Source organism: Rhipicephalus microplus, chromosome X (assembly GCF_043290135.1).
Source record: "Rhipicephalus microplus isolate Deutch F79 chromosome X, USDA_Rmic, whole genome shotgun sequence".
Taxonomy (NCBI): Eukaryota; Metazoa; Arthropoda; class Arachnida; order Ixodida; family Ixodidae; genus Rhipicephalus; species Rhipicephalus microplus.
Window position 1 is genome coordinate 187,771,962 of NC_134710.1, and position 13,056 is coordinate 187,785,017.

Here is a 13,056-nt window from a genome sequence, read left to right on the forward strand (position 1 = left end):
CATGCTGTTTGTAACCAGCCGTGTAGCTAGCGCACCGGCCTAAAGCGCCCTACGCAGCAGGTGTTCCAACTAAGTTCACAACGACAAACCCGACAACAAAAAAGTCACAGTTTTGCCGTAAGGGCGAAGCAATAAATGCGATAGCAAAAACTTAGAATGTAACGCTGAGAACAGCTAGCAGATCGAAACGTGCAGCGCGCTGTTCACGCACACATGACGCATGAAAACAACACACACAGGACGAGAGCGAACTAACAATATTTACCGCTGGACAAAAACAATGCGTAATCACAGGTATAGATAAGTGCAAACAAGTGTACCCAGCTATTACTTCGCTGTGTTGAAAAGCACACTCTTTTCGCAAATGGGGCCTCTCCAGCAAGCAAAGTGATCTTTGTGTGCCCGGCAACTAAACACAATCGCTCCAGTCAAAGCCGAAGACGCGTGATTTTTCCCACCAAAGGATAAGCGCGCGTGCACAAGCTTCTAAACCCCTACCCCATCCACGGGGCAAAGTACGCATGGGAGATAAGCACGCCTCGGCACATACGAACAAGCTGGGTGTTAAGCGCGGGTGACTTTTTTTTCTTTCTTCAGTTTTCGTAAATATAGATAAGTATACATATACGGGGAGTGACGCCGATGTCGGCGGCAAAACCCAGCCGAGAGTGTCCATATAATTGCTATCGCAATGAAGCACGGTGTCAGATGGCGGCGCACAAACATTGCGGGTGCAGTGGGTGCGGCTGCGCTTTGCATAGCCTTCGAGATGGCGAGCTCGCGCCAGTTTGAAGGCCATGCTAGGGTGCCAGAAGCGGGAGGTGTGCGGAGCGCCGCGCCTTTTTCTTGCCAGAGGGGGCCCCTCTCCCGCCGATGCCGCTAGGGGCGCTGCATGGGACAGCCAAGCCACCGCTGTCGCAAATTACCCGAAGAAAGCCTAGCGCTCGACAGTGCGACCCTTCCCCCCCCCCCCCCCCTTTTTTTTTTTCGGCGTTCACATAGTTTATATTGTACGTAGATCATACATTTTTGAGCAGTGAGGACGATGCTGTATAAAACGATGAAGAAAGCGTAATATTCTTGCTTCATTCCTGATTGCAACTTTGGGTGCAGGTAGAAGTGAGTAAAATAATGAATTGAATGGTGTTTTATTCGATGGTACTCGTGAATCGAATAACACATATTCAAAATGCCGAGTCTTTTTTCAAATATTTAGCACTGGCAGAGAAACCCCAGAGGAGCAACACATATTAGAACGAGGTAACACTTATTTTTGCTTTAATTGGCCTAGTTTTATTTAAAAGGTGGCAACAAAGTACCTCCATAAATTGTGAAAAAACCTCTGTGTTTGAGCGAACAGTTTAAAAAATGTTAATTGACTGTCACAGCCTATATAAGTTTACCCCAGTTATCCTAACAGTGGCATTTTTTGCCTGTAAAAATTTATCGCAGCGATCCTTTTGTCAATGTTTCTGACTGTTGATTACAAATTAAATATTGTTGAAGCATACAATTGTCTTGAAAATTGTTTTCTTGCTATTCAATTAATAACCAATTTGTATTCAATTCATTGTATTTCTATTATTTCATTTGTATTCAATCCTCTTTTATAGATGGCTATTCGCACAACCCTTAACTGCATTTCCTAGCAAAGGAAGTTCTTTTCACAGTATTCACAAGCAGATGTGTGGCAGTGTGGTAGAACATCTGCTTGCCACGCAAACGACCCGGGTTCGATTTTCACTCACACCCCATTGACCCTTGTTCGGTTCGCACTCTGACCCAGGATTTTTTTATTATTGGTTTTATGCGCATCGTCCTCGATTTTTCGGTCAGGCATAAGAATATGATTTTTCGCTCACAACCAACGACGCCACCACCGGAGTTTCTGCGAAACAAAACTAAGTGGCATGACCAACATGCAACAATATTACTAAGGCACAGTCCTACTCGGTATGCAGCCTGCTGCATAATAATGCACGTGAATGCTATTTTTTCGAAGAAGTGGATGAAATCAACCCCTTATTATTGCACACACTGAAAGAAAGCGATTAGCATTCGTAAGTGTGGCACACGAAGAATAGCACGAGCCATGTTCCTAGAGCACAAGCATGGTTGTCCTGCACATCATCTGCTCAGCGCCATACGACCCTGCTTACAGTGCCCCTTGCAGTGTCGGCGCATTTTGGGGACCGGTTTCAGCACATGCTTGTCACACCTCATCATTCTAGCCACCCTAGCCACACGCTTTGTTTTTGTGCCGCTGTGCTTGCATGGCGCTATCAGCAAAGAGTTTTTCTCCTGCATTCGACAGATTGCGTTCTGCTGCAAAAGGCACAACTTTTAAATTTCGATGGACGCCGTCTGCGCTTGCGCTGCTCGCAACTGTTTAAGCATGGTTGCAAAACTATGTTTTGACTTTTATTACGTTGTTATTTTGTGATGTAATGGCTTGATTTAATGTTGTTCTGATTGTCCACGGCACTGGCTATCATACTGAAACAAAATGAACAAATACATTACATAAAAGTTTTTTTAATCTTTTTTTCAAGGCCAAAGGGGGGGGGCGGGGGGTTTCTTTACGCAAGTGAATACAGTCGAGCCCACTTATAACGAACCTGAGCCTGACGCGGCATCCGTTCGCTGTATCCCGAAGTTCGTAGTAAATGAAATACAGCTTTTAAAAAAGTTACGAGCGAAAACACCAATTTTCTTTTTTGCCCAAAAAAGTCCGTAATGCACGTGTTTTGAAGAGCAGAAGCGATAAGAGGGGTTTCAAGTTTATTTCAAAAGACAGCGTGCTCGTTCGCCGAGGCCCATGCCATAAGCTGCATGAAGCACTGGCTCCAAAGTTTCATCGTTCTCGCAATCCGATTCCTCCAAATCGGTCTTGCCCCGTACTTCATTCACAATGCCCTAATTTGTTAAGGTTCCGCGGTGTCGGCATCATCATCGGCCGTAATGAAACCATCGCAGCAGATGTCCCACCCGCTCTCCCACATTGGAGTCGATGGCATGCTGCCACAAATCGCCGCCGCAGTGGTTCTGTTCGGAAGCTTCAGGCTCAGCATCAGGCCTGACGTCGACGACGAAGTCGGCCTCGTGAAAACAGTTTCGCGTGCATGTAGCCGTCACCACCGCCCACGAAATATTCACCATCTCCACAGCTGAATACCGAGATGCCAGAAGCGGCAAGTTTGCTGCTAGGTGGTCAACAGCTATGAGCAAGTGCTCCGCAACGCGGCACCTAACACTTGGATTACGCTCAAGCCAAGTGGTCACACTTTCGATGTTTTGTTGAGCGCTGGAAAAAGCGTGCTAGTCCTCCTGTCTGCCATCATGACCACACACGCACACCAAGAGCAAGCAAGACGCGCACATGCAACACACCTTTCAGAACGCGTGGAACAGCTCTGGGCCTGCTTCCAGTCCGAAAACGAAACTAATTCGAGCCAGCGTGGGTGGCGTCGCGAAGCAGTAAAGACTGGCGAAGGGTTTGTGATCAAGAGAGGAGAGCAGATTTGTGAGAGAAGGGCAAGGAGTTGAGATAAAGAGAGGGGAGGATGCGGTGGAAGGGCGACCTTGAAAACCAAAACACACGGGAAGAAGGCAGGTATGGTAGCTTGCTTGAAAAGTCTGCGAAAATCGCGCATAGAAAAACTTGAAAGAGTGCCTGCGCGTGCAGAAGTCAAAGCACGGCCGCCTCGATTGGCACGCGCGGCGGTGTTCGAAGAATCAGCGGCCGTGCCCGCGGTTTTGCGTGGCCACACGAACTTCGATATTTCGCGTTTCGTTCCGTGCAAATTAACAGCAGTTTTCGCGCTTCCGCACGCGCACGGAAGGCATGCTGAGCCAAGTGCCAAGTGAGCGAGAACAGGTCATAAACTCAAAACGAATCGCGAATTATCAAAGTCAGTGGGGTAGCGTACGCGCGTGCACTAGACGCAGACGATCGGATTCAGTTGGTGGCCGACGATGTTGGCAAATGGTCTGGTCACTCCTGGCCGGCGATGCCAACGACAGTACCAGCGATCAAAAACTGGGGAGATGGCCGGTCGGTCTTCGAAAGATCAGTGGCAGTGTGAAAACACGGTCATCGTCTGGCGATGCGAGGTGCTCAGAGTAGCGGGGGACAAAGGACAGAGGGGTGCGTAACAAAAAGCAGTCGGGTCGTGGAGAGCGGCAACTAGAGGGGCGCGGAGGCAGGGTCGCCGTTTAACAATAAGAATGTATGGGCACCTCGCCGATGCCTGATCGGTGGTCGAAAGTGGTTGCCCAGGATGTCGGCAGAGCGCTGATCCATTCGCTGTAACCGATCGGCGGCGCTCGGAAACGTTCTTTGTAAGTGTGATTTTGTGCCATTGAACCAATGTATATTTTCACGGTCACGCGGATATTGTTCGTTCTAAGCAAAAGTTTGTTTTAAATGGGGCCGTTATATGTGGGCTCGACTGTACGATACTACCTTTACTAATGCCCCTAGTCGCTTGCGTTTGTCTTCTCGTCGTTCCTGCATCGTGCCTTTGCCAACTCTTACAGCGCTTAGCTTTTGTTTGGTGCATCATCTCTTACCGCAGTTTTAGTGGAGCGATGTGTATAGCAGTCACGATACATGATAAATGCCAGCCTCTCCAAAAGTACGCGCAATGACTGAACGTCGAAACGACACAGCATCGATGGCGTATATGTAGGCTGGGGCACGTCGTGCGACCTTGCTTACAAATTATGTTCTTGGTAAATATGCATCATGTGATCCTCCAGCTCCGATAACGAAGAGAGCAGGGAAGAAATAGGCTTGCAATGGCTACATGGGGCGAGAGGCAAGGAATGAAGTTCATGTGTGTGCCCCTTTCTCTAGTGCAAACCGAGAAAGCCGGCTCTTGTATGTCGCTGCTGAGAATGAGACTCAGACTGGTTGTATGCAGTTGGTTTATACATTGTGTGCACTCGGCGTGCTCCAGAATTCATCTCCCAAAACTGCTGCACGGGGTCTTCATAAGTTCGTCCACGGTGTTCTCGAGCAAAGGTCACGTCCCACAGTTCGGGCACAATGCTCAAATGCCTCCAGCCGTCGAGGTCTGCCACACCATAGTCGTCAGGCCATTTAGCGCAGCAAAGTCGCAATTTGTGGCGAGCACTTGAAGTCGAGAATTGGAACCCCGAGCTCGTTGTGTAGGCGCTTGCTGTCGTAGCTGTCAGAGACCCCCGCAGTGGCCTGCGCCCACCGCTTGGTTGTACAGTCCGATGGCAGAGATGTTCCGGCCCACATCACTACGCGTTATTGAAGGCGGGCTTCCTGAAAAACACCGCTGTATAGCCAGTCAATATAAATGCCGAGCACTAGCATTCGCCAGCAGCTCGTTTATGTTTATCCGAGCCGGAGGCGCCGCGCCGCTTCACCCGACACAGGGGATTTAAGCTTGCCTTTTTGCATCATGGTTTCATGGCTCGTAGCAATCCAATTTGAATATTCACCGTATTAGAACACTTTTAATTAGGCCCGCAAGAACTTCTAGTGTCTAACTACAATTTCTTATGTGACCTAGAGAGGGGTGCTTAAAAAATAAATTAGAAACAACAAGTCGCGTGCACATGACATTTTTTACCTGAAGGCACTGTAGCAGATGGGTTACAACGTGAAAAAAACATGCCTTCATTGATACAGCACGCTTGTTCTCTTTATAAGCCATTTCTTTCAGTCATGAAACTAACGAAAAATGAATTAATATAAAAATTAGACCTGGTATGACATTCTAAAATTTTAAAACAATTACCATTGTGCGAAGAGGACTCTTTAGGTACATTCATTATAGAGTGCAAGTCTTACTATGAAATGCTTAACATAGGAGCTTCAACCGCAGTTTAATTCGATGCAATGATAGTTATTTCCATCCTAGTTTATTTTTCATATTGGTACAGTTGTCAATTTTCGAGTAATGGCTTAAGACAAATCTTGCAGCCCTGTTCTGTTTTTTTTTTTTTTTTCATATTTGTCACAGACATATGCCAAGGGATCTCATATGGCACAAGCGGATTCAGGCATAGGGTGAATGTATGCTAAATACACCGTTGATTGTAAACATCCCGGCGCCTGTCTCGGGCTTCGCTGTATATATAAAGCCAAGCTTCGCTATATAAAGTAAAACGATTTGGTGGTCTTCGCCACCACTGAACTAACATGAGCATTCTATGAGTGGCCCTCTATGGTTTTCCATTCGTTCTCCACTTACCTGCGGCTGCACAGAAACACCTGCTATTCTATTCCCACCGCAAAACCCAGGTTTTCAGGGCTGTTTTTCTGTTCTTTCAGGACACTGGACATTCTTATTGTGAGGTGAGAAAAAACAAATCCTCGGCCGGCACCATAAGCACATAACAGGCAATGCCAGTCAAAAATAAAAATGAACAGGGCAGAGCCAAGTGAAATTTTTAGGTGAAAGGGTGTGCAGGAGAAGCGAACTCTACCCCAAGTCGAACTGGACAAAAAAAAAAAGAAAAGAAAAAGCTCTTAGTTTAATGTACAATGTTTATCTCGCTGCTAACACGTTTGGACTGAGTTAATTTTCACTGACGATTCTTGCGATGCGCAGCTTAATGGGACTGTCTTGGAGATCTTACTTTCCTGTCGGTTGATGGAGTAGGAGTTGCCTGTTGATTTGAACTTCTCTTCCTGAAAGAGTGCTTTTAAAAAATAAGACTTCTGATTACTGCTGCCCCTCCCCATGTCCCGTTAGTGTCAAGTTGATTTGAATATTGGTTTCATTCATTTTTTCTAGTAGCAGATGCAAAGTAGGTATGTTCTAATTTTTTCTAATTCTAATTTTTTGTAGCAGCAAAAGAACTAACTTCATTCTGATAGCTTGCGTTGAACAAAATTATATCGAGATTTTATAGGATTTAGGGCACCCCCTGTGCACCAGACCAGAGGATGGTCGCCCTCTAAAGTAATAATGCATTCCCAGTTTGCAGCCTACAATATGAACTTACGCCAATATTATTTTGTTGTGAAGATTATGTGAAGCACCGCGAGAGGATCTTTTGGATGACCTTGCCAAAACCAGCCAGGTGCACGCAGTACAGATTATGTAATCGGCGCCAAGGAAGCCCTATTCATAACTTCCGGCTTCCATAATGAGCAGGTGTGTCGTTATGGAGATGCTTTCTCACTGCCTGTTTTCCTTGCACCCCGTGCAGTAGATACGGGGACCTTCAAACTAGAGCAATGCACGACGTACGTAAATAAGCTTTTGGAGACATTGCCTCAGCCATATATCGAGCCATTTCTTTTGTTTCCCGTTATCACCTCTCCCGCGTCGCTCTCAAATAACTTATTGTATTACCTCAACCCCGGCGTTTTGGCTGTTTGAATTCGTGAAGGTGAGGTTTTACGTCACAGAACCACCACATGATTATGACAGATGCTTTAGCGGAGGACTCCAGAAATTTCAACCTCCTGTTCTTCATTAACGTTTACTCCTCTGCATGCATGGCTGAGCCGTGTCCGAGGAAAGGGAGATCCTGGGGGTCGAGCTGATGCCGGAAGATTGGTCCTTTAAGGTCCCCCGGCAGAGGCAACACACCTCTTTGGCTTCGGCTTCATGTAGGCGACACATCTGGACTGACCCACCCTGGGAAATTGGCAGTAGCCTTTTCGTATCTCTCTCTCTCCCCTCATCTTCCTCTTTCTCACTCGCTTTCAATCTGTCCTGTCATCTTCTCTTTTCTGGTTACTTTCGAATTTCCTGGTGGCGAGGGTTTACCTTGGGTAGTTATATTTGGTTATAGCGGCGATGCATGGCTGGCGTCTCCAAGTGTTCACTATTGAACCTTGTAGTGTCCCTTTGTTGGGCTCGGTGGTGAATGGTCACCATAGCCACCAAAGAACATACTTTCCGCGTGGCAAACATTTCCCCCCACCCCTTTCTGATTGCTCCCTCAAGAGGTGGTGCACTGTTGAAGCAATTACCCTATCCAAGCCAAAGCAGACCTTCCCGAAAGTACCATGTGATTCACAGCCAAAACGAAAACAAGAAAGTCCGGGCGATTTCATCTTTTCTCGTATCAAAAAGACTTACAGAAGAAATTGGTCCAGGATACAAAGTTAGAGATGGGAAAAGCAGAGACCTCCTTTTGGAAGTCCGAGACAAGGCATAATATGACAAACTATCCAAACTTGTATCATTTGGCAACACTCCTGTTTCAGTGGCCCCATACAGGTCTATGAATACAGTGCTTGGTATAATTTTTGATGACGACCTTCTCGAGTTGAGCGAAAGTGAACTGTTGGAAGGATGGTAAGATGAAAATGTTCTGAAGGTACAAAAAATAATGATTAAACGAGATAACAAATTCCTACAAGGCATACAGTAATCGTTTTTGTTTTGGAACCAGCGATATACCTGAATCTATTGAAACTGGTTATTGTAAGCTCAGTGTCCGGACCGACATACCCAATCGCCGTTGTTGTTTCAAGTGTCAGCGCTTCGGACATGGATCGCAAAGCTGCGGAGATTGCTCTACTTGCGCAAAAGGTTCATTCATTGAACACTCCTCCTACACTTGTGCTTCAGCAGCGCGTTGCGCTAACTGTGCAGGAGATCACCTAGCTTACTCAAGACCTTGCCGCTCGTGGAAGAAGGAAAAGAAAATAATAGAACTGAAAATAATATTCAACTTGTCTTTCCATAAGGCATGTAAACCTTTTGCACTACACAACCCGTCTTATTCCTTTTTCGCTGTTGTGACGCGCCGGGGCGCCACGCGTTTCCACACACGCGAATGTCACACAGAGTGTGGCCGCGGTCGTGCTATCAGTGCCCCCGGCTGGAGCAGCCTGTACTGCTCCGCCACCTGACAAACAGGGCCGGCAGACTCCGGTGTCTGCTGGACCCCAGACCACTGCATGTGCAGTTAGGCCTGAAACTTCTGTGAATGTGCCTGTCGAGCAGGCACGATTCGCCACCTCTCAAGAGGTGATGGATAAAAGTCCCACTCTTCCGACTTTTCAAAACCCGAAAGGAGAGGCACCAGAAAAGAGAAACTCCACATTACAGGGCCTCCAAAAGGCCCTGCATTTAAGGCAACACCTTTGTACACACAGCACCACACAACTTTAAAATGACACGAATATTACAGTGGAACGTCAGAGAATTGCTGAGAAACCTCGACGATATCCAAGAAAATTTACACAAACATTCACCAAAAGTGCTGTGTGTGCAAGAAATACACTTACAATCGAAACACACCAACTTCCTACTCAATTACATTATTTTTTGAAAGGATCGAAATGATGTCGCCTCATGTGGCGGTGTTGCCATTATAGTTAATCAAGGAACAGCCTGTACACATTTACCCCTTCAGACATCCCTGGAGGCAATAGCTGTCCAAGCTGTTACCTTCAACAAACTCATCACAATTTGCTCATCACAATTTGCTCATCACATACTTCCACACGCCCCGTCGCGGTGGTCTAGTGGCTAAGGTACTCGGCTGCTGACCCGCAGATCGCGGGATCGAATCTCGGCTGCGGCGGCGGCATTTCCGATGGAGGTGGAAATGCTTTAGGCCCGTGTGCTCAGATTTGGGTGCACGTTAAAGAACCCCAAGTGGTCGAAATTTCCGGAGCCCTCCACTATGGCGTCTCTCATAATCATAGCGTGGTTTTGGGACATTAAACCCCACAAATCAATCAATCAATACATACCTCCACACCATCAACTGAATAAACACGATTTACATTCACTCATTGATGAACTTCCTGAACCGTGTGTTCTTCTGGAAGAGTTCAGCGCGCATAGCAGTTTGTGGGGCGACTCTCCCTGCGATGCACAAGGTCACGTTATTGGACAATATCTTTTTTCCTCTGGCTTATGCCTCCTGAACACAAAGAAGCCCACGTATTTTAACCTCGCAAACGAATCGTACTCTGCCATAGATCTTAATATTTAATCGCTGATGCTTTTACCGTACGTTAAATGGAGTGTTTTAAAAAACCGTATGTGAGTGCCTATTTTCCGATACTGCTGAATACGTCAAAATAAACTAAGGTTCCTTTGCAAGTTCCTCGGTGGAAACTTGTCTGAGCCAACATTACAGAGATCTTATTAACGTGACCTGTCTAGCTTGACCGTATATGGTGCTCTAAAGTATTTTATAGCAATTCTAATTTATGCTGCCTTGGCATCTATTCCCGAAGCAAGTGACGCAGGCTGCGAAGGGCGTGTTTCCTGGTGGAACGATGAATGCAGGAATGCGTGGAAAAGGCAAAACAAGGCTTGGCGGGTATTCCGTGACTTCCCAACAGCGGAGAACTTGGTCAATTTTAAACACTTGAAATCCCAGGGTATGGGGACATGCTGAAAGGCTCGAAAAGAGAGTTGGCAAAAGTTTATCTGGTGTAAACTCGTATACAGACAGATGCGACTTCTGGAGCAGGTTCAATAAAGTGAGAAGGCGAAACATTCACTCCCTTTAGTGAATACAGAAGACGACACTCTGGAAGACCAGGCAAACTTCCTGGAGGAGCACTTTGAACGCATTTCCAGCTTGTCGCATTACTCCATGGCTTTTCAGCAGTATAAAACGAGAATATAAAATCGGTGTGACCAAATATATGACTCTATGCTCCAAACATGTTCATTTACATAACGGAAATAACACAATGAAAGCTAGAAACAATTAGTGATTCACATTTGCTCAAGTCTTTGCTGTTGCAACTCAACAAGTCTCATTTGCAGCTTGCCCAAAAGCCCCAGCACAGCGTTCGAATTCTCATCTGCGGAAAAATTCTGCTGTTTTGTTGTTTTGCATCTCTAGGGTTTTGCAACACATTGTAGTCACTCTGGGCCGACTTCTGCAAGGAGAGATGAAAGGGCTTGCAGTTGTAATTAACCATTGTGGATACTGATGCGTTTGATTTATTAAAAGTTTTTCCCGGTAGTAATGCGCAAGGCTGTGCCGGAACTTGGACCTCAGTCTAAATTAACTAAGTTAAAATGAAGTGAGTTTGAATTGATGAGATTTACTGTACTTTCTTTGATGAGTGTTTGGTACATGAGTAGTTTTGGGCATACTCTAAATGTTCAAATTGATTTGAGTCATGCCAGCTTTAAAGCAACATGCCCATAAGTGGTGTAATCAGCTTCATTAATGGATCTCATATGGTGATATTTGTTGTTCTGCAGCCACCTTGCAGCAGCTAGAAACCCTCCAGCTTCTACCTGGCAATGTGAATGCCGCTCAACTCATTTATAGTTGTCTAAGTGCACTACAACAGGAAGGAGGATCTGCCAATCCTCCTGTCGTAACTACATACTCAACTGGTGATGGTACAACAATCACTATACAGGTATGAATGTATATGTATACTAGTTGAACCTTCAAAACAGGTTCTTCAAAAAGCACTGACACGAAAGTTTGAGCATTGTGTTTTTTTTTTCTTTTGCAATGAGTAGCCAATGGCCCACTTATCATGGCTGGAAAGCTTGCTTCCTCACGCATTAAAGTTAATTATTTGGAGATGGTTTTAAAGCACCCAGCACCCAGTTATAGTTTCTCTTTCAAAAAGTGCTGAGTGAGGTGCTCGCTGAAACAGATACTGGAACCAGATAGGTTTTCGTGTAGATATAGACAGCTGCTTAAGCACGCGAAACTGCTTACTTATGAGCACTGCATTGACAACTATTTTCAGTGAAAGCTTCCTGTGTGCTGCTATAATTGCCTCCGAAATGTAAATATGCTTACACCCTCCCCCCAAATGCATTGCCAAGACAAGGACGTCAACCTTTGTATTTCCGGGAAAGTCTGCTCCTTCTATTTATTAAAAAAAAAAAGCCTGCTAGCAGAAAGCTTCCACAAAGATTGTGGCAGCCAGTGCTAACTTGTGACACAGGGGGTGCTTAGCTAATGGTGGTTGGTTGCTTATGCAAACCTAATGCATGTTTTGCGTGCAGTGGCTTGACACACATTAAAATTGATTTTAAATATGGTATAGGTTATATTATCTGCTGATATTTTGTAGAGGCTGTGTGTGTGTTCTCCGCACAGATCTCAGAAGTTTTCAAATTTTTGTGGTAGTACTCCTTTATAGCTGCGCAATTCACATTTACAGCCAGTTGTGTAACACATGCCTGTTTTCACTGGTTAAGTAGTGTGTATTTGCCGCCTCACTCCCCCATATTTGTATGTGAAACATGTAAGGGTATCATTTATGCAATTCGTTGCTATGAAAAATCTAATTGTCCATAAAAGAGACATACAACTCCTGTTAGAAAATAGTCAACAGTCATATCTTTTAAATAACATGTTTGTAATTAATATAAATTACCCTGTGAAATTTATTTTAAGCAAAAATCTTGAGTAAAGCTGAATGAATGGTAAGTCATAGTTACATAAGTGTTGAGGAGTCTTCGGTCATGACAGTGTTTGGTGCTGAATGTAGCTGTCACTAGAATTTACATTCTGCGTGGACGGGTACGCGATGAGTAGCTAGTTAAATTGCATTGTCCACAGCATGAACCTTAGCAGTCCTTGACATCCTCGGCTGCTATTTAAACCAGCATTTTATGTCCAGACATTGTTTTGTAAGGACTATCACAGCTGTAATTTTTTTTTTTTTTTGGCTTGCTGCTAGCAAATGTGAAATCAAGCGTAAGCCACTAAGGGGATTCAAAGCAGCATTTTATGTCCAGACGTAGTTTTGTAAGGACTAGCACAGCTGCAACTTTTTTCTGTGTGTTTGCTGCTAGCAAATGGGAAATCAAGGGTAAGCCACTAAGGGGAATGAAATTTTTGCCTAGTTTAGTTTACAGTTATAAAATCGAGCAGTCTTCATTTCATACAGAAGACACATAAAAACAAAAAGGCAACATGGCTCACCATGAACATTGGTAGTACATTGCCAGCCTAGAAGGGTGCACATTGCACGTCCGGCATTTCACTAAATTAGAGGCAACTGCACACACAGAGGGGTTTCTTCGTGCTATTATGCTGACTTGCTGTTTAATTTCTGAAATGCACTATTTTTTTGTTAACCCAGCAGGCTTCCAGCAGTGGCTT

At 45.2% G+C, this 13,056-nt stretch overlaps 1 protein-coding gene across 3 annotated transcripts in view; it reads left to right on the forward strand.

Moving 5' to 3' along the window:
- The window catches only part of LOC119177304 (uncharacterized), a 206,879-nt gene that overhangs the window by 182,744 nt on the left and 11,079 nt on the right, over positions 1-13,056 (forward strand). For all 3 annotated transcript variants that reach the window (XM_037428763.2, XM_075878365.1, XM_037428764.2), the window contains one exon: positions 11,184-11,347. In XM_037428763.2, coding sequence (XP_037284660.2) covers positions 11,184-11,347 — 164 coding nt within the window. The remainder of the gene's footprint in view (positions 1-11,183; positions 11,348-13,056) is intronic.